The 23,079-nt window shown below is 39.5% G+C and overlaps 1 protein-coding gene across 1 annotated transcript; it reads right to left on the bottom strand.

Moving 5' to 3' along the window:
• Positions 1–995: 995 nt before the first annotated feature.
• On the bottom strand, positions 996–20,848 carry LOC113446133 (chitinase-3-like protein 1). Its single transcript, XM_026715627.2, has 10 exons — positions 20,382–20,848; positions 19,975–20,004; positions 17,576–17,777; positions 15,884–15,940; positions 14,039–14,189; positions 8,075–8,202; positions 4,694–4,829; positions 4,401–4,583; positions 2,071–2,187; positions 996–1,507 (listed from the first exon to the last, which is right to left on the bottom strand). Exons 1-10 carry the CDS (start codon positions 20,404–20,406, stop codon positions 1,373–1,375), a joined length of 1,164 nt encoding a protein of 387 aa, XP_026571412.1. The 5' UTR covers positions 20,407–20,848; the 3' UTR covers positions 996–1,372.
• Between the last annotated feature and the right edge of the window lie 2,231 nt (positions 20,849–23,079).

The raw sequence follows: 23,079 nt of genomic DNA, 5'->3' as shown, positions 1-23,079 counted from the left end.
ATTGGAACTTTCTTCCCCTTGGCTAAACCGGGTGGAGGCGGGGCCATCATGTGATGCATCCGGCCCAAGGACCATACACACCCCTGTTCTGCCAGATGTGCTTAAAAATCTTTCCACACCTGGGAATTTTGCATGGATAATTTTATTCCACTTTCAGATCCTCCTTCTCACAAAGTTAGTTTGCATTTGTTGTTTTTAAACAGCCGATGGAAAAATGGGTTAGCACATTTTTTTCGGGTCTTCCTGATACTTGTGTTTTATATATGCATTTTCATACCAAATTAATTTTAGCAGACAGAGCTTATATAGAACTATAAATATGGGTTTCATGAGAACATGTAAATCTGAGTTGAATTATGCTGATGATCAGTCATTAGGGACCATTTTGTCATCATTTGAAATAAGCTACACTGTATGTGAATTCTCTGGGACTGAGTGCACTGTATTATGTAAAAAACTTAGTATAGTTACCCATTGTGTGTTTAGTCAGGTCACCAAATTTTATGTGCAGTTTATACTTTAATTTCAAATTAACTAATTCGAAAACAATTTGTCCATGTGCTCAAATAGTAGCCAATTCTTCTCTTCGACTTCAATATATTATTATCCCAGTAACATCATACATTTTTCTCTTACTGATATTTTCTAATATGTTGAAGCCAAAAATGTGCTCAAAGGAACATATTCCCTTTCCATGATACTAAAACAGTTAAGTACAAGAGTTACTTGTAAAAAAAAATATCCAGCTTGATATTTATTGCAGTATCTAGCTTATATTCATTCTACAAAAGTAATATAATGCTTGTCCATAAATCAAATTGACTTAATTTGTTGATGTTCAAAGAAGGGGCAGCTGAATTGTCCAGGGTGATAGTTTACAACTGTAAACAAAATTATTTTAGAAAAAGGTGTGTTTTGAAGAAAAAATGCTCCACTTCACCATCTTCCATTCATCAAAAGAATAAACATAGTTTCTGATATATAGAATACCAAAGTAAAGGGAGGCAAATCTTTTATTGAAAGTATTACTTTTTTTTGTGATAGCACATTTAATGAACCGTATGAACATTTTTAATACAGTATAATCAAGATCAACTATTTATTTATATAATGAAAGCCTAGGTATAATGTCAAAAGAACACATACGGCCTGCAGAAATAATTAAAAAAATGGAAATACATAATACATAATAGGAAGTGAAATAATACAAAACTAATAACTAGTTATTTGTAATGCTACTTTAAGCATGTATAGTACTTAGAAGTCAGAATTTATTTTTAATCCCTAAGAGAAAGCCAAAATTTGACTTAACCTGTAAGATTCTATTGCTATTTAAAATTGGGGCTTTTTTTTTTGTTGCAAATACATGTTCTTATTTATTTAGTTCATTTTTAATAGCAGCAAGTAGTGGATAATTGCCATTCTTGCAGAAGGTACCTGAAAAATCATCTTGATCAAGTGACCAAACCATAACACCTCCCAGATTGTTGTTTTTTGCATACTGAACCTAAAGGAGGGAGAGGGAAAGGAATGAAATAAAATCCCAAACACAATATCCACTCTGTAACAAATATGAACTTACAGGAACTTCTTATCTCACAAACCACACACAGAAGTGTATCAATCTTCACTTTGTCTCAAATCTTCAAAAGAGCTTATTGTTTCCCAAATTTGAATTTGTTTGTATATCAGTCACTAGAAGATCAGGAAATAGCATTCAAGCAGATAACATTATTAGGCTCATGGTATTATGGGCCATTCGAGGGGCGCCTAGAATGGTCCATGCTTTTGCATTCTATGCCAGTTGTAGTTTCCAAATATTCTTTGAGGTAGTTGCTCTATGTAGAGCATATTGCAGTGGATGACCAGAGCATGAGTGAATGAGTACAGGGTCTCCCAATCCAGGAAAGTGTGCCTAAAATTGCCCTATTGCATAGAAGTGAGATTTTTCTACAACATTTTTGCCTTCTTTTTTGAGCAAATGAAGTAGTTCTTTTCAACCTTGTTGCACACTATTTGTATCACCACCATTGGTACTTAAGTAATAAATAATCATCATACAATACTTGCCTTAATTTGAACACTTGTTTCATCTTCGTAGCCCACCCATTGGTTCCCTTTATAGGAATAGGGGACATCTTGCTCTTCAATCTTTTCTTTTGTGGCACCATGATTAAAACTACAAACCTGTCAGTAATAAATTAGAAAGGATAAATATTGTGATGTCAATAAATTGTCTGGCTCTCTTTTGAAGTTAGGAATGACTGTTATCTACATCTGGAGCATCTTTTTTTCTACCTGTATTTGTCATTTTAGCAAATGCTTTGGATTGCTGATGGAGATAAAATGCATTGATATCTCCAGATCTGGAAAATTGGTATATTATATGTGAGATATGCTCCCTTATATTCAGCTTGTACTATAATGGATGAGTGTCACCATTGATGCTGTTGTCATATACTCAGGTGATCTTAAATAATTAGACACTGTCTACCAGTTTCAGACGATATGTCATCATCATCTGTAGGTTTTTTTGTTGCTATTGATAAGAAAGACTGGTCAGCATTACCATTCACAGATTATTCCAACTGGATCGCTGTAATTTTTTTTTAAATGTCTGAGATAGTATTTAAAAGTGGTTTGGAAGCTTCAATAAGTACAGAAGTCTATACTATTTCTGATTGATCTATGTAGTTGTTATCATTATATACCTTTGAAATAGTTAATTTGGCTGCCAATCTATTACCAATCTCTGTTTAGTTATTTGCACTTTCTTCTAATTCTTCTAATTCTAGGGCCTAAATAGTTGAAAAAGTCTGATTCCATATTGATCAACATCCATATTAAAATAATCAGTGGAGGAGCATTTTACGTTCCATCTATAGGAGATGTATGTACAGAGATGCATGTACAGAAGAAATGGTCTTCTCTGAGGAAGCACCCTTGTTTTAATTATTCAGGTTTTATTGATACTATTTTGGGAATGTCTAATCATTCTTTAATTGTCAATGAATCCAATAATGTTAGCAACTTAAGGCAATGGAACATGATTCTGAGAACTAGCATGTCCTAAAACAGTCCACAATTGGAAGGAAATGAGTGTCCTAGTACACGAACAACCATGTGCAAAAGGACTCTTAAAATGTACATATTAATCCAACCTTTCCTGTGTTTTTTTAAGAGCTGTCTTTTTAGCAGCCGATTGGCTCAAAGTGTTTTTTTTGGAATTCCAGCTGGCTGTTTCTTGTTGCAACATAAAACACAATATTCGTGCTTCCTAAACATCATATAGCCTGAGATCTGGTTTTTCCTTCTTTTGGTCTAACTAGATGAGGATTTCCTCTTCATGTACAGTCTTAATGCAAAAGATTACAAGAATTATCAAGCATCCTCTTTTGATATCTGTCCCTTTTAATGTTCCCATCTTTGCTTCCTTTAATTTGGAAGCAGTTCTCAAATTGTTTCTCCGTAACAGTTTCTTTTCTCAGTGGAATTCAGTGTTGTAATCAAAATGGAAAATTACACAAATATAAAATGCGCCTTGCTGTCTAAGTTTATCCTCAGCATGGAGGGACTATAAAAAACAGGACAAGCATAGTGATAGGATTAAATACAGTACTGTGCACTATAATCTTGTGGGATTCCTATTGATCTTTCACATTGTTGGAAGAAATGTCCATCTGGGTTCAGTTCCAGGTGGACTCCAGCTAACCTTATAGGCTGTCTATGTCCCAAGTTTAGTTGAATGTTTCTGGGTTGTGTTCTGAAAGGGTGTTGGGCAATTCCTATTATGTTTTTGTCCTGATTTAGATCTTGAGTGAGGGCTAATCCTATCACCCTGGAGCTGAAGGCCGTTTGTCTTGTAGATAAGATGGCTCAGTCAAAGGTGGGGGCTGCTTTCCAAGAGCATGTTTCTCCTTTTCTCATCCAGGGATATATAATATTCTGCCTTTTTAATATTTCCTAAAATATTTCATTCTTCTAGGACGGGGGTGGGTGCTAACTTTCTTCAACATGAATATACTAGAAATAGGGTAGGTATGTACTCTGTGTGTGTACATATATAGGATATTGACTGAAAGATAAAACTATAAAAGAATGAAATCCGCTCTCCCAATTGTCAATCTTGCCTCTGTTTCAAGTCACTTGATTTCCCTCCCAGGTTACAGATGACAAAGCCTAACAGATTTTACATATCTTGAAGCAATTCTTAAATGGCTTTAAAATAAGGGCAATTATTAAAGTTAAAATACTAGGTCAATCATTAGTTATGCTAAGAACAACCTAAACTTGCCTCATTCATAGACTGGAAAGGAGATGAAGGGGATACAGCAGAAAAAGTATGTTGCCATGATATCATGCTTAGGTGCAAGTAGGAAAACCACTAAAATGATTTTTACCTCATAATATGCCAGGGTTCCTGCTATTTTTGTGAATGTGCCAGCTAGCCCAGGGCCAGAGGCGGGAGCTCCAACCCCAGTCTGTGCAGAAGAAAGAGTGAAAGTTCGTCCATAGGTAGGAATTCCCATAATGATTTTCCCATCAGGGGCACCTTTGGTCTTCAAATATCTCACAGCGTAGTCCTGAAAAAGAAGATGTAAGTATTCATGATGATCAGGGGTCATCAATTAGGGTCAAAGTCAAATATAGTATTTCAAACCTACTTGAAAAAGTTCACAATTAGATAACTTACAACATTATAAGCGGATGCAGCTCCTTTGTCAACTCTGCTCTTCCTAAGGGGACTTCCGTGGCCAGTATAAGTGTGACTATGATCTGGCCAGTAACCATGAAAATCAAAGGTCATGACATTAAGCAAATCTGCAAATCTATAGGGAAAATGAATAATAATTTAATAAACTTTTTTAAAAATAAATTTTATTAAGTCTCCAAATTTTAAAAACATAAAATAAAACTTTATACATTGTTATCAACATCAAGACATCTTTTGCATCTCCTCACATTTGTCAGTATATGTATTTACTTATTCCTTTACCATTGCATCTTACTCTTACTATGAATCAATATCTTTTATCTTTACATCTCAATTTTCTCCATGGTATATTTACATATTTACATATTCCCTCAGTCTTTTCCTAATTGCCATTTTATTATCTTTTTATTTCTAAACCACTCATCCCAGGCATCCCAGGCCCTATAATAAATTGAATCTTCTCTGTCTTTTATTTTCATCGTTAGCCTGTCCATCTCTATACAGTCTATTATTTTTTTTATAACCATGCCTTCCAGTGGAACCCTTTTTTCCTGCCAGAGTTGTGCGTATGAAATCCTTGAAGCTGTTAATATATGTAACATATCTATCTGTTTTATTGCATTTAAAACTTTTTATTGCATTTAAAACATTTAAAATAAAAACGTTCCGGATTAAATTCAATTTTCTGATTCGTGATTTCTTCTATCCATTGTCTAATTGTATTCCAATATTTTTTCACTTCCTGGCATGTCCACCAGGTATGAAAATAAGTGCCTTTTTCTTTTCCACATTTCCAACAATTTGAGTCTGAGTTAAACTTTTTTGCCAATCTAGCGGGAGGAAGGTGCCATCTGTAGAACATTTTGTATTGATTTTCCTTGTATGCTCTGGATGTAATTAGTTTGTAATTTGATCCCCACATTCTCTCCCAATTTTCCAGATCTATATTTTTCGCCCATGCCACCATCGTCTTTTTGACCACCTGCTCTTCCATTTTAAAATCTAGTAGAAAGTTATATATTCTTGATAATTATTTTATTTTCCATTTCTTGGAGAATTTTATCTAATTGATGCTTTTCCATGCAGAAACCAAATTGTTCTTCGTCCTTATGATATCTTGCCTGAATTTGCATGTATGGCCACCAATCTATCTTTATATTTTGTTGCTGTAATTCTTGTCTTGTTTTTAATCTTCCATGAGTGTCTAATAGGTCTTTGTAATTCCTCTTTTTTCCCAGATCCATTGCATTTGGGTAGCTTTGTGTTTCCATAGTTGACAGCCAGTTTGGTATTTTAGTATAATGATTCTTTTTAATCTTGTTCCATATCTGAATTAATGAATCTCTAATCATGTGTCTCTGAAAATATGTATGCTGTTTACATTTCCCATCCCATAGGAAACTATGCCACCCTCTCTGCAAGTCTTGACCCTCTATCGACAATACTCTTCTATTTTCCAGGTTGATCCAATCTTTAATCCATACCATAGCCGCAGCCTGATGATACACTTCCCAACAGGGTCACCCTTTCTCTTTTATCCTGTAACAATTTCATTTTCATCCTAGCTTTTTTCCCATCCCAAACAAATTTACTTATTATTCAATCTAATTCTCTAAAAAAGGTTTTATCCAATCTTCTTGGTACAGTTTGAAAAAGAGATAGCATTTTTGGTAGGATTGATATTTTAATTGCTGCAATTTTCCTCAGTAATGATAGCTATAATTTCTAATTCTTTTTTTATTTGTATTATTAATTTGTCATAGTTATCTTTTTAGATTGAAGAGCATCTTGCTGTTAACCAAATGCCTAAATATTTTACCTTTTTCACGCTTTGCATTCCCAATTTTCCTTCTAATTCTTTTTTTTGCTTATCTTTTAAATTTTTAGTCAATAATTTTGTTTTGTTTTTATTTATCTTAAGGCCTGTGACCTTGCCAAATTCCTCTATTTCCTTTATTAATTTTACTTCCGTATCCTCTGGATCTTCCCCAAAAATACTACATCATTGGCAAATGCCTGTACCTTATAATGCTCCTTTTTAATTAAAGCCCCTTTGATTTCTACATTTTTCCTAATGTCTTCCAATAAGTTTTCTAAGGTAAGAATAAAGAAAAGGGGTGACAGTGGGCATCCCTGCCTTACTCCCTTGTTAATCTTGAATGTTTCTGTTCTGTCACCGTTCATTATTACACTGGCCATCTGTGTCGTATAAATTGTCAAAATCAATTTAATAAATTTATTGCCAAATTGCATACTTTTTAATTGTATTATGAACTGCCAATTAACATTGTCAAATGCCTTTTGCGCATTGAGGAGGACCATTGCCAATTGTTTTCCTGGGTTTGCTTCATAATATTCTATTATATTCAATACCATTCTGGTATTATTATTATTGGTCTATTCGGTAAGAATCCGTTTTGATCTCTATGAATGATCTGATTAAGGGTTTTTTTCAATCTTTCTGCCATTATGGACATAAATATTTTATAATCAACATTTAAAAGGGATATGGGCCTATAATTTTGAATTAAAATTCAATTCAATAATTTAATAAACTTTAAGTATTTGTAAAGATTGTGAACAAAGCCATTAGCTCACATTGAATTTTAATAGGAATTCTGAGTGTAGCACGCTTAATTAACTTTTATGAATACAGTTAGAGATGAAATCATACATTTCTGGAATGTGAATTTTAATTAAAACCTTAACACCGTTTTAAATAACTTTAAAGAAAGTTGTGCAAGTAATGTAAATAAATTGTTTATTCTCCTTGCACATGTCTTGAAATGGTTTGATCCACTCAAGGTAGACCTCAACTTACAGCAGTTCATTTAGTGACCATTCAAAGTTACGACAGTACTGAAAAAAGTGGCTTATGACCATTTTTCACACAACCGTTTGTAGGATCCCCATAGTTACAGCATCAAAATTTGGATGCTTGGCAACCAACTCATATTTATGACAGTTGCAGTGTGCTGGCCACCTTCTTACAAGCAAGTCAATGGGCAAACCAGATTCACTTAACAACTGTGTTACTAATTTAATAACTGCAGTGATTCACTTAACAACTGTGGCAAGAAAGATTGTAAAATGGGGCAAAATTCACTTAACAAATGTTTTACTTAGCAACAGAAATTTTGGGCTCAATTGTGGTCATAACTTGAGGACTACTTGTATTTAATTTGCGTTTTTTTCCATTTTTTTAAGCGATGTTTTCAGCGATAAAACAAATTTATCAGAAACTTTTAAACTAGACAAGTATGAAAAAATAATAAATTAGAAATGTTCATTTGGGATAGCTCATCAATATATGTTCATATCTGTATGTATTTTATAAGTCATGATAATAAGAATACTTGCCTAGCAATATTTGGGATATCAAAGCCATTATCAATAGCTTCTTTTCCAGCTGGTACTGCCACACTCAATATGAGATTTTGCCTCTTTGGATTCCTCTGGGCCTCATAGCGGAATGCTACATTCAGGTCCTAAATGACATCAATTGAAATCATTATTGTGATTTAATAAATGGTAAAAAGATTTAACTTGCAAGTTCTTAAATTATATACAGTAGAAAAGCAGCAAGAATCTAGTATTGCAAGTATTTTCAACTTTTTTTTAATTTACTACAATAGGCTGTGTTGTCTGCAGATCCCTGTCCCAGTGCATCAAAGCATGAATGAATCCTGGAACTACTGAACTCCACAGCAAAAGAACTGGCTTAAAAATTGTTTGCTCCTTCCCCCCTCCTACACACACACACACACACACACACACACACACACACACACACACACACACACACACTTCTTCTAAAAGTCTACAGAACATAAATTCTTTGGAAGCCAGAGAATGATCACTTGAGCTGTAAAGTACTACAGGTGAAGATTGGGAGAAGTATAATTGAAGTAAAATTTGAGGGAATTGATTTATTGTAAAGAAAAGGAGTAGCACTTCAAAAAGTTTGTGAATTTGAATGATTCAGGAAATGGTGAGCTTCTGAAGAAAATCTTTATCATTTGTGTTATGTCCTGAGGACTCAAGGAGTTCTCACTCAGGTCCACTCACTTTGTGTGGGCGATATTCCCCCATTCCCATTGGTTGGTTCTCCCCAGCAGCCAGCTATAAAAGCAGGCTGCGGGGTCCAACTGGTTGCTGATTGCTGCGAGCCAGTTCCAGGCTTGGCAAGCACGGTCAGCCCTTTATTTGTAAAATAAAGTACTGTTGCACTCATGCTCTGGTTCAGCCTCTCATTGCTCAAACTTAACACTGGCGACGAGGTGGGATGGCTACCAGATGCACCTTGCAACCGCTGAGTCACTAGCCACTGATCCGCAGCCCAGAGAGAGCGATCGGCTGGCGATAAGGAAACGCTGATCCGCAGCCAGAGAGAGCGGTCAGCTAACAAAACGAGCGATCAAAAAGAGCAAACGCAGATCCGCAGCCAGAGAAAGCGGTCTGAGTCAAATAGTTAGAAGCGTCTGTAGCAGCTTGTTAGCCCCGCTACGGGAAAGTGAAGCGCTGCGAGCCGCAGCCGCTCTGCATTTGGCGCGAAATTCAAACGGGTGTCATTTGAATTTCGAGCCAGTAGAAATCACAGCACAGGCTGTAGAGAGTCACTAACGCCCACTTTTTTTGGCGCGAATCAAGACACCTCCAACGGCTAGCAGCCAACGTGGTAACCCAGAGAGAGAAGAGAGGGTAGCAAAAACCTCTCCAGAGCTGATATCACTAGTAACTCACGAGCGCTCGTAGTCCCAGAGAGATTTTTTCCGCAGGTAGCCCAGCCGTTCCAGCACCATGAGTTCCAACCCAGTATTCCCAGCGTTTAAACCAGACGAAGAGAAGTGGGAATCGTATAAGAACCGTTTCAATCATTACATCGATGCGGTCGGCCTGGCAGATGCGGGAGAGCATCGGAAAAAATCCTATTTCCTAATCTACTGGAGCCACTGTTTATGATACCGCCGCAGCACTCGTGGCGCCGAGAGAATTGAAAAACGTTCCGTGGTCCGGTTGCTTGAGATCCTCACTAACCACTACGCTCCCAGGCCTTCACAAATCGCCAGGAGGTTCACGTTCCGTATGAGGAAGCAATCAAGTAAGGAGACCATCAATCAATATATGGCCGCCCTCAGAACAGCAGCCCTGCACTGCGGGTTTGGAACATACCTGGAGGACATGCTCCTCGATCAATTAGTTTGTGGGGTCAAGGATCTCAACCTACAGAGGCGACTGCTAGCCAAAAAGACCTCAACCTTGCAAGCGGTAGAGGAGGCCCTAGCAGCCGAGCTAGCAACGAACTCAGCCACCGAAATTCAGGGCCCAAGTGCCAAGCTAGCATCGTTCCCAGTCCATTCCGAAGAAGTGGAAGTGGAGGAAGCCCACAATGATGAGAACGATGTCCATCGCCTCACCAATGACAGACGGTCACAGGTAGGGGCCAAACAAGAATACACCGTCCACCCAAGCACATCACGCTGTGCCTAGCCTGTGGGGATCACATCAAAGGGCCACCTGCAAGTTTAAAGGAGCCGTTTGCAACAACTGCCATAAGAGGGGCACATTGCGAGAGTCTGCCAAGCCCCCAAAGCGTTGCACACAGACCCCCGTCCTCGCACTCGGGACCACAGAGGAAAGTATTAAACTGTCGCACGCACCGCCTTGCCAGGCGTACTTGCCACACTGTTAGTAAAATTTCTCTCTCCGTTTCCCTAGAAGGTAAACCGTGCCACATGGAGGTGGACACAGGGTCAGCGCTCTCAATAATCTCGTGGAACACCCTCAAGAGACTCCACCCCAGCCTATCTACTACCCGGCTTCAGAGATGCCAGTTCGGTCTGAAGGACTACCAGGGAAGGCCATTCCCGTGATCGGCAGAGGCAAGTTCTTTGTCAGTTTTAGAGCTTTTAAAGGCCACCTACCTCTAGTGGTAGTTAACGGCAATCTACCCACCTTATTGGGGCTCGATTGGTTTCCCTACCTCGGCCTAGGGTTAACAGGAGTCCATGCTGTCTCAACCTCAGACACTGACTCCTTATTCGCTGACTACGCAGATGTGTTCAGCGAGGAGCTGGGGTGTTATAATGGAACCCCCATCTCGTTCACCGTTGACCCCAGGCAGTCCCAATCAGATTAAAACCACGTAGAGTTCCATTTGCTATTCGACCAAAACTAGACGCTGAATTGGATAAACTACTAAAACAAGGGGTCATTGAGCCAACAGATTTCGCCAAGTGGGAGACGCCCATTGTCACACCCCTCAAAAAAGATGGTAGCCTGAGAATTTGCTCGGACTACAAGACAACAATCAATAAATATTTACAAGTTAGCGCCTACCCGTGCCCGTCATTCAGCACTTATTGCACACATTCGAACCGGGCAGTATTTTTGCTAAATTGGACATGTCTCAAGCATATCAACAGTTCCCTGTTGATAACCAAACAGCGAACTTCAGACCATCGCCACTCACAGGGGTGCCTTCCGATGCAAGCGTCTCCAATTTGGCGTAAGTGTTGCCCGGGTATTTTTCAATCCCTCATGGGCGGATTTTACAGGGCCTCCCTGGTGTAGTACCCTACTTGACGACATCTTGGTCTCGGCCAGGGACAGACCCCAACTCTTCCAGAGAGTGCGAGCAGTGTTAGAGAGGTTCAGACAGCATGGCCTCAAGTTAAAAAAAGAAAAATGCGCCATTGCCACTAGACAGGTGGACTTTCTGGGTTATAAAATTGACGCCTCTGGCATTCACCCCCTGGAGTCCAAGGTCAGGGCAATCCACGAAGCTCCCACACCGACCTCCAAAACGGAGCTACAAGCTTTCTTGGGCTCCTAAACTTTTATGCATCCTTTTTGCCCCATAAAGCCTCAGTAGCCGAACCCTACACAGATTACTAGACAAAAAGTCACCGTGGCACTGGGGGCACAAAGAAGACCAGGCGTTTAACGCCGTCAAATCACTACTTACGTCCAGAGGCAGTGCTCATCCACCGACCCCAACCTTCCTTTAGTACTGGCAGCAGACGCGCATCCCTTTTGGAATTGGGGCGGTCCTTAGTCACCGACTCGCCAATGGCGCCGAGGCCCCCATCGCCTTTTTCTCCAGGACGCTCTCGGCCACGGAGCGAAATTACAGCCAAATAGACAAGGAAGCCCTAGCAGCTGTTGCAGCCGTGAAAAAGTTTCACGAATTCCTTTTGGCCACTTCTTGAACTGGTCACCGACCATAAGCCCCTCCTGGGCCTACTGGCGGCGACAAGCAGACACCTCAAGTCCTCTCCCCTCGGATGACAAGGTGGACACTTTTCCTAGCGGCCTACTCATACAAACTTATCCACCGCCCGGGCAAAACTCTATCCCACGCTGACGCGCTCAGTCGCTGCCCCTTACCCGCTCCGGCTGAAGACCCAGCTCCTGTCAATGCCATTTTTGAAATCACCCAGTTGGACCTGCCCATCACCGCCCTTGACATCGCCGCCAAAACCAAGGAAGACCAAACGCTCGCCCAGGTGCTCGACTGGGTGAGGAGGGGTGGCCGGGAGGCAATGTTGATAACAAATTCACACCCTTTAAGACTCGCATGCAGGAGCTGTCCAGTTTGCAGGGTTGTCTACTGTGGGGCACTCGAGTGGTCATTCCGACCTCGCTGCGTACCCGAGTCCTGGAGGCGTTGCACGAGGACACTCCGGCATTGTGAGAATGAAGGCGTGGCACGCAGCTACGTGTGGTGGCCGGGTCTAGACGAGGACATTGTCAATTGGGTAAGTTCCTGCAGCATTTGCCAGGAATCCCGTCCTGCTCCCCCATCGCCACCCCTACCAGATGGGAGCGCCAGCGCCCTTGGTCTAGAATCCATATCGATCTGGCCGGCCCGTGCATGGAAAGATGTTCCTAGTGGTCGTGGACGCTTATTCCAAATGGATAGACGTGGCACAGCTATCCACGACCACCACACTAGCAATCACCAACGTGTTAACGCGCCTGTTCGTTACACATGGACTACCCGATTCCTTGGTCTCCGATAATGGCCCACAGTTCGCATCAGTAGAATTCAGCCGTTTTGCAGCCAACCTAGGCATTCGCCACATTTTCACAGCCCCATTTCACCCTGCGAGTAATGGGTTGGCTGAAAGGGCCGTCAGGACCACCAAAGAGGCCCTCGCTAGGTTTGGCAGAGATGACTGGCACCACAAGCTCTCACGGTTCCTGATGAGCCAGCACTCAACCCCCTGTGCAGTCACCAATAAGTCCCCAGCGGAACTTCTGATGGGCCGGCGCCTGAGGACTGTATTAGATAGACTGCACCCACAATACTGCCCTGACTCTCCCCTCGCTTCCACTTGGGGTTAGACATTTTATGTTACAGGAGCCGATATTCGCAAGGAATTTCGCTGGGGACCCACTTTGGATTCCGGGCGAGGTCATCGCCGTCACCGGGCCGAGATCGTATAGAGTCAGGCTGGAGGATGGTCGCGTCTGGAGGAGACATAGACCAACTCAGAAGGCGCCTCAGCAACCTTGCAAACAAGAATCCGGAGTCTCCAGTCGAAGGGGAACCGCCTCATCCGCCACCCAGCCACACCGCACCCAGTGACCAGTCTGCGCCAGCGTCGTTCCGGTCAGCCCAAACTCGGACAACAGCACCCAGAGAGTTGACCAACCGGATTCAACCCACGAGCTCGACCCCAGAAACCAACCCGGTGGTTTCCGAGGATGCCAGTCCAGAGAGAGTGTTGGCGACACTATGCCAGCTCAACCGTCACAGACTGATACCGAACAGTCAGACAATGTTCCCGAGTTGCGCCGCTCCGGGCGCCAACACAAACCCCCATCTACCTCAAGGACTATGCGTGTTCGCATCTGGGGGAAGGGGTGTTATGTCCTGAGGACTCAAGGAGTTCTCACTCAGGTCCACTCACTTTGTGTGGGCGATATTCCCCATTCCCATTGGTTGGTTCTCCCCCAGCAGCCAGCTATAAAAGCAGGCTGCGGGGTCCAACTGGTTGCTGATTGCTGCGAGCCAGTTCCAGGCTTGGCAAGCACGGTCAGCCCTTTATTTGTAAAATAAAGTACTGTTGCACTCATGCTCTGGTTCAGCCTCTCATTGCTCAAACTTAACAATTTGATTGAGGAAAAAAATCAAAATCAGAAAGTAGAGAGACAAACATGGGAGGAAACTGTCCTCATAAGGATAATCAGTATATTTGAATAACTGAGGCAGTGTTCTGGTGGAATGAAATGATTGTACAAATTTCTAATATGCATAGAGGAAGGAAAGTCATATCCTTTTACAATTTACAAAAAGACGATTTAATATACATGTACCTGAACCAGCTTAACCAAATTCCTTTTATCATTCTGGCTTGGCCTATGCCAAGAAATATCAAGACCATCAAAATTATTGCTCCGAAGAAAGCTGATCACAGATGCTACAAATTCTGAGCGTGTGGCTGGAGAAGTATTTATATTCTGAAAGCTGTTATAAATGGGAGAGAGAGACAATCAGATTTTAAAAAGAACATTTTTTAAAAGGAATATAATTGAGACATTTTAAGAGATGTGCAACATGCTTTCTAATATTGCAAGCTTCCCAGAGTCATTTGCTGAGATGGACAGCTATATAAATGAAATAAATAAGCAGTAACAGAAACAACTACACTCAAAACAAATTGTACTTGCAAGCTGGCTTTTTACTGACTAATAAAATCACTATCTTTTCAAAACTAAAATTTAAGTTGTCAGTTCTCTTCCACTATTACATCCCCAAACCCCTCAAAGCTTCCATAGTATGATTGGTATTAGTGGAAAGAGAATTTAAAAGCTGGACATCATCATCATCATCATTAAAAAGTGTCAAAGGACTTGAATTCTAAAGATTCAGAATTCAATTTGATACACAAACACTTTGTCTATTAAATTCTGCAGAGATACAAAGGTCTATAACCCTTCCTCTCCCTTTTCACTTTCTGTCTAGCTTTTTAAAGCTGTAGAAAAGTGGTGACCTGCTACACAGCACAAGATGGCTTCAGTTCAAAGTTACTCTTTGCCAACCTCTCTCAAACATGCTTTTTCAAAAGGCAATTGGACTTTCTTCATTTTTTTCTTGAAGACATTTCACTTCTCATTCAAGAAGCTTCACCAGTTCTGACTGGATGGGGATGTTTTCTGACTGGATGATGTTTTTCTTTAAGGAAAAATAAAGAAAGCACAGATGCCTTTTGAAAAGTGCTTTTGAGACAATCATGACCTGGATGACTGAGAATCTAAATAGATATACCCTTTGCAAATGATTCAGTATAAGTAAAACTCAATTTATGTCAGGCTGTGTGTATACAAACATATGTGTGTGTGTGTGTATGTATGTATGTATGTATGTATGTATGCATGTATGTATCACAGTTGCAGTTCCGGCACATTTAGACATCACCTTGGGAAAGTATTCTCTATATGTGAACAAGTGGAGACTAGGGAGATGAGGAAGACAGATATAGGTTATGATTTTTCAAGTGCAGCCTTTAGCAGGAAAAAATAGTTAATTTTAAGGGATCAGCTCACTATGAGGAGAAGCTAAATAATGACCAAACTACCCTGTTTCTCCAACAGTATGGCCTCCCCCAATAGGAAGTCCCAGCATGTTTTATAGGCATGAAATGAAATTAAGCCCCTCCCCCAAAATTAAGGCCTATTTTAAAACATGCAAAATGGGGGGAATGGTGGGGGCGGTTGCCGTTAGGAAGTACTTTTGTTGCACACCCGGATATGGTGCTGCCTGCGTTGACCCCAATACGAAGTGCCCCACCAACGCCGAGGTCAACATCTAAGCTGTCGCCGCCCGCCGGCCTGAAGATGCAAGGGGGGGGAATTAAGTCACCCCCGAAAAGATGACCTAGCCATTTTTCGGGGCTCAAAAAAAAAATAAGACCCGGCCTTATTATATGAGAAACACGGTATATATTTATGTATTTATTTATTTCATTAAATTTCAATGCGGCCTGTCTTCCTTACAAGATGACTCTGTTATAAGACCCCTGATCAGAGTTGGAATTGGTACCTCTTTCCCATTGTGCTGCAGTTATCATGGAAATCTCATTTGAAATAACTCAGTCAACAGTTTAGCTACCTCTGGTTTGGAGGTCAAACAAACAAATAAACTGACAGTTCTATACTTACGGTCTAGAGCCTAAATTAGCTCCACCAACAGACAGAAGAATCTTCAGGTTGGGATTCCTGAAAAAGTAAATGTAAATGCTCAGTTATACTCAATATAATTGTCCATATTTTCATTTCTGCAACACAAAAAGCACTGATTCTTTCATCATCTTTTCTTACAGATGCTCCTATGCTCAACAAAGACCCCTTCAGCAGAAAAGAGAGCAGTAATTGTAATCTATTGCTTTACTTGGCACTGCACATTTGTGTTAAAAAAAAGAAACAAGACAAAAGAAAGGTGCATATATTATAATATCCCTGTAGGCATGAAGAGATCTAAAAAGAAAGAAACAAACCTGATTGCCTGCTAGCGAATGTTCACCATGATAATCATTTTATGCAATCACCCATAATATACTTTCAAAATTCTAGATTCTGGCTTACAATGCCTACCTTTGAACTAAAATTATCTAACTGCTAGAAGCAACTGAGGAATTTTATGAATAGTGTAGGTAAATAAATGCCCATTCTGTCACACACTTCAGTGCAACTTATGTACCTTTAACATTTTTCAAAAAAGAGAAACTGACATTGGTCAAGACATTCAGACACTCCTTAAAAATATAATTACTGCACCCCATTTTATATTTCTTATGATATTCCATTAAATTTTACTATTATTAATAAAATACTAAGTTGAAAAATAATAGGAGGGAAGAATTAAGTAGAACTTGTCTCTATATCCTTCCATTTTTCTTGATTCAGCTTGATTCACAATTACTTCATTAGCCACTATAATCTTTTTAACCTCTATAAGATAAAGTCCAAGTCCTTCTCACTTGCAAAAGTTTATTCATTGAGAACTTTCTTTCTTTCTAGAAAAACCCTCCTAATCAATGTTACTGTTTCTATTATCCTGTGAAAACTTAAGATGACTTTTGATGCAGAAGTTGCCAAGTGATTTGAAAAGTAAGAGGAGATGCATAAAATGGAGCATTGGATTACAAGTATTGAATGTTTATTGCAACATTACAATAATATTTGTAGTTTGTGCTGTGGATATCATAGATATATCTATGAAAAAATGCCATTCACTGTCTAGTAAACCACCCAGTGAATAGATTACTGGATGAAACTTTTAAATTTCCTCTTCCATTTTTAAATTAAATCCCAAGGGTAGATTTCCTGATGGAACTCAAGTCATTGTGCCTTTGTAGATTGAAAAGTGTGATGGTCAAGACAACTTTTAAGTGATGGAAATATGTGTAACAAGAGAAAAAGAAAAAAGAACCACTGCTTGGCAGAGTCAAACAGTTGAACCAATTCATGGAAGAAGTCAATCTTTTTTCCTTTACCATAATTCTTATAACACTTGTTTCTTTTCAAACAGTTATGGCATCAGGAAGAAGCTTTTTCTTCCTGGTATAAATATCAATGTGAAGAATGGATACATGAAGATCAAGGTGGAGGATTGTCTTCTTTCATGAATACTCTTGCCCTGATATTAACGGCTTCTCCCAGCAGCAGTTATTCTATTAGAAATGCTGATGTGAGATTAAACCACGGATATCAAGTCTCTCAGTTTAAGTTTAAGAAGAGTATTATGTCAACAAGTATCCTATGAATTGAGCATCCCTTCAGTGTTAGTAGCTGATGTGACTAATGGTATTTTGGAGTGCATTGGTTATTATATGATCTCCCATCTGTACATACCTAGTTTTAAGTCCCCTGAGGTTGTTATAGGTAGTAGCATCATTCCACTCGTAGGTGGTGATTTGATTGCCTGATATATTAGCAAAAGCATAAATGAGGTGTGTACAAAGATCTGGTTCAATGTCATCAGTGACAAAGCCCGCTGGGGCTTCCCTGTACTGGGACCAGCTGGTGAAGTAACAAACCAAGTTAAAGGCAGAAACTGTTAAAAAGAGAAAGAAAACAAAATAAGTTGCATTAAACAAAAGGCATGAGGTATTCAGTCTAAAAAATGCAGACATTGTCAGGTCTACTTATACTATCCTGCTTCTTCCAAGTTTGCACTCTTGCCCTGAGTTGAGTGTGCTAGAACTATCATTTGCATGCACTCACTTAAGATAATTCCAAGAACATCACACATGTATGGTAAAATATATTTTCTGTTAATCTTGTAATGTTATGAATTGTAAACAGGAATGAACAGTTATACAGGTAAGATAAAGGTAAAGGTCATTTTCCAGTTGTTTTCAACTCTAGGGGGTGGTGCTCATCTCCGTTTCTTAGCGGAGGGAACCAGCATTATCAAAGAGATTTCCATGGTCATTTGGTCAACATGACTATAAACCCCAGTGCATGGAACGCTGTTACCTTTCCACTGAAATGGTACCTATTTATCTACTCGCATTTGCATGATTTTGAATTGTTGGGTGGGCAGGTCCTACAGATAGTACTCACTTAACAAGGGCAATTATGCTTGAAATTTCCACTGCTAAGCAAGTCAGCCTAAAGCACATCACACATGCATACCATTTTGCAACAGAAATGCCATAATTTCTGGTTGCCATTTTTAAGCAAGGATGCCATGTGGTTACCATTCACCCCTCTGAAGACAAGGTTCTTCCATCTTTAGTTCTGGATGGGTTGGCACTACTCCAAACAGACCCAATACAGAATCTGGGGGAACTTCTAGACTCACAATACCTGCTCCAAGAGCAGATGGCAGCCATTGCTAAGACAGCCTTTGCATGCTTTGGACTGGTGTATCAGTTGCATTCCTGGAGCAGGAAGTCCTGCTCACTGTCACCCATTTAACTCTCTTTTAATTACTGCAGTGTGCTTTCTATGAGCATTCAGAAATTTCAATTGGTGCCCAATGTGACTGCGTGGGTAGTAAATTGTGGCAGATGTACAGCATATTTAACACCAGTTTGAACATCGGGTTCAATTCAAGGTACTGCTTTTAAAGCTCTACATGGCTTGGATCTGGGTTACTTGAAGGACAGCCTTTTTCCAGGAGTCTTTACCTTCCCCGTTTGATCTAGTAGAGTGGATATGTTGCAGATCCTGGCTGGTGGGGAATAGAATACAGACTTTTTGGATGTAGCCCTTGCTCTGTGAAATATATTCTCCTCTTGGAAATTAGAATAGTCCTAACCATACTGGCCTTTCATAAGGCTTTAAAAATGTGGCTGTGCATCCAAGCCTGAAGTTCTGATTGTGGTAAGGAGCCCGTGTCTTGGCTTTACTGTTAATTAGTTAATTATTTTGGCTGTTATACGTATTTATTTTAATTGTTTTAGAATTCTAACCCAGAGCCATTGGTTGAGATGGGCAAAGACAGAAACTGAATAAACAATCAAACAAACAAATAAGCAAACAAGCAAATAAATATGCAATCTCCTGCCAGTTTCCTTAATCATTCTTACTTTTAGGAAGTGGCAAAGGTTGCAAATGGCAATTACACAATGCTGTAATGTCATAATTGTGAGCTGAACATAAGTATGATGACTAGTCATAAGTATCACTCATTCAGTGATCGTTAAGCAATCACTTTCGTGTTAAGCAAGGACCACCTATATTCCTAGGTACTGATTGAACAGGCCTATGCCAGGCATTGCAATATGTCTTAATGAGACACAATGTGCAGCAAAAGGGTGCTATTCAATTTTGGGGGGAGCAGAAATGACATAATTTGCTTTGTTGAGTTATTTCACATTGTTTCAGTTGCCTCTTTTGGCAGACCCCGAAGAGACAACATTGGTTCTTCATAAGTCATCTGCTGAGCTTATGCTTGCTGTCATCTGCAAGTGGAGTGATATGTAATGAAGTGAAGTGTTGCTTCATTTTCCTCTTTAGAATCAGGGGTCTTATTTCACAGCTTTTTAAGAAGTAGCTCACATGAAACATTGTTCAGGCAAAAACCCTCTTCAACTGGTTCTCAAATTATTTGTTCGGCTGTGCTGTTTAGCAGCCAAAGTTCCATTAAGATAAGCCAGTTTTGCTTTTTCTTTCTTCATTATGTTTGAATGGGGAAAGTAATATTTTCTCATTCAAATAAAGCTTAACAGAAGACATTTTTAATTTGGAATGATTTCACATGCCTCCCCCTGCCTCCACCCACACAGGAAATAGTGACATACCATTTTGAAGAAATATCAGCGTAGCAGTGCCTAATACAAAACAAACAAAGCCAAGAGAAGAAAATTAAATTCTAGCAAAACTAAAACAATGATCATAATTCTTAGTTCACACCCTTCTGTGGCCAAAGGCAAGTTCCTCAATTAATACAAGTATTTGAAATCAATAAGATATATCAGGTTTCCTAAGCTGGACAACCTCATGGGATTTTTCCACCCAGGCAACAAATTTTCTTTCAGCAACTTTAAAGTATATCATTATCAATGTTCAAAAGATTATTCATCTAATCTGTGTCTTGTTCACATCACGAGCACAAAACTGTAGTGTCATCTGAACTGCCAGTACAAATCATGGAAATTCTGCATATGAGATCATAACTTAACATTAAAGGACAAGAGCAGAGACTTACCAATCCATATTGACAGTTGAGCCATCCTGGTTCCCAGTGTGCAACTGTACCACAGTAGAAATGTTGCTTCTTTACAAAATGATACCTATATTGTGGCCCTCCTCTTATTTATAGTTACTTAAGAGGCTTGAAGTCTCTTTTAGGAGGAATTGTTTTTCTGTTCCTGGAATGATTGTTGTGCAATTGCTGTTATGTTGCAAGCACTGGGATGATATCAGGATTCCTTTATTTTTTACTTTACGTCTGTCTAAATGGAAAAACACAGCAGAACAAGTTTTTAGGCTTCATATCTCTTCCAGCTCTAAATCCATGAAAATCTCATCTGTGATCCCTTTTTATTTAATGATTTAAAAAAATATATTTTTCATCCTGTAAGTAAAACTCATAAAAATAGCAGACACAATTAAGCTCAAGTGAAAAGGCTTGGCTGAAAAGCCTGGCTCCCTCCTGCGGAGTGCATTCCGTCCGGTGGAGAGCATTCCACAAATTGCTGATAAGCTCGTTTTCTATGCGTACAACAAATCACTCTTAAAAAGTGAAGACACATTTAATAAGATTTCTCCTGATGACCTTCACTTTCAGACAAGTTCAGATGAACAGTCTCTCATATTGGGTAGTCTTCAATTTGCAACCATTCATTTAGTGACTGTCTGAAGTTACAACAGCACGGAAAATGTGACTTATAACCATTTTTCACGCTTACGATATTTGCAACACTCTCATGGTCACAGGATCAAAATCCAGACACTTGGCAACTGGTATGTGTTTATAATGGTTGCTGTATCCTGGCTTGTGTGATTACTTTCTGGGGCCTTCTGACAAGCAACGTCATTGAGGAAGCCATTCATTTAACAACTATGTACTACCTGTAACAGCTGCAGTGATTCACTTAACAACTATGGCAAGAAAGGTTGTGATATGGGGCAAAACTCACTTAACAACTGCCTTGTTTAGCAAAAGAAATGTTGGGCTCAATTGTGCTTATTAATCAAGAATCACCTATCAGGTTTAAAGATTAAAAAACAACTCCTTAAATTATGCTCAGACAATACTGTAAGGGATAACCAGTTTAGTCTTTAAGACTCATGATTAGTCTTGGAGTGGGGAAATATTAATCAGGTTCCTTATATCCTGAGCTATTCCCCAAATGCATATCTTGATATATCCATTATATCTGTGTAGAGCTCCATGAACAAAGACATGACTGTAACCCCTCACTGTGCGGAATCAGAACTGTGTGATTGTGTGGAAGCTTTTATAGAGTAATTGTAGATAGAAAGGCAGGTCTGGTGAGAAGAATTGTTGAACACTCAGCAACAAGGGAAGGGAACAGAACTATGTATGGCTAGAAGCCAAGGCTTTGGTAACAGTCTTATGCAAAGAATCAAGACGGGAAAAAGCTTTGCCTGTGCTCTGATGGCTGTTCTCTCAATGTTTCTTTATGGCTTTGAAAAACATTAGGTTTTAACTTTAACTCTGAGTTTTATTAAGTCTTAACATCTGACCATCTCTTTGAACCTCATATTCCCCCTCTCTAAGTTTACTAGTTTTATGTCAAAATATTGCTCCCGTTATATCACATCCTATTCCACTGCAGCTCTCAGTCCCTTCTGCCACAAATGAGTAATGTGCTACAAAGATAAGAATGGGTGCCTACTTTTGACATAGAAGAAAGTAAAGTCTTCCCATCAATTTGCAAATTGGCCATGCTTCTATACACAAAACCTCAGCACCAATAAGTAACTTTTATGTAGCTAATTCATGGGTAGATTCTAAAAGTCTGGGTCTATATGTATTGATGTGTGTGTGGGCTCTGTTTAAATGTTGCAGGATCAATTGTACAAGAAACTATATGGCAGAAAGTAGAGCCTGGTGACTCAGGAGCAGAAGAAAGAAGTTGGAGAGGAGAGTCAGTCTGACCTTCCTTAAGTAATCTACTGTGTTTAAGTGGAGTCAAGTGAAGTGGAGGATACTGCAATTGGAGAAAGATTAAATGACTGGTTCTTTAATGTCTGTATATGGAACAAATCTTGCCATTCTGTCTTTTGCTTGTGGAAGCAACACAAGTAAAGAAACTGAAAAAAAAAACAAGTGAAGTCATGTGGAAAAACAGGTCAGAAATGGGCCAGTCACCTACAGAAACATTAAAGTACTTAGATCCATTAGCTGCTGTTCATCAACAACTGGCTACAGATGCAGGATAAGTTCTGAAAAACTTCTATAAGGATTTCAAAGTGAGGGAGCACTTTTCCTGGTCCAGCATAATGATAGTTTGATATTTTTTCAGCAAATGTTTATCTGGAAAGGGTTCAGGTGTCAGAATAACTTGACAAAGCTACATCAGTCAAGCCCAAACCTGTATTTATTTTACAGCCCAGCCTGTAATTATTTGTTTTTTTAAAAAAATGTATGCTACTTTAATTAAAAATGCTAAGCAACTTACAACTAATGCAATAAAACAACCACAACAGACCAATAGCCAATAATGATGAAACTAGCAAATCAGTCATCAGAATAATGCAGTGAGATCATCATATGTGTAAAGACAGGCCTAGATGTATTTAGTTAAAGGACATTGATGCAAAAAAGGATCAGATTATACTGAGGTACTGCATTAGCTTCTAATCTTGGAATTATGGTTAATTGCTTACTACTTCTCTAACAAAGGAAACGGCACTGAATGAGCATTCTTTATAAG

The sequence above is a fragment of the Pseudonaja textilis genome, chromosome 3, assembly GCF_049901715.1.
Source record: "Pseudonaja textilis isolate UNSWEBS1 chromosome 3, rPseTex1.2, whole genome shotgun sequence".
Classification (NCBI taxonomy): domain Eukaryota; kingdom Metazoa; phylum Chordata; class Lepidosauria; order Squamata; family Elapidae; genus Pseudonaja; species Pseudonaja textilis.
Note: the sequence above shows the minus strand (reverse complement) of the source record. Positions and strands in the feature narration are given on the sequence as shown.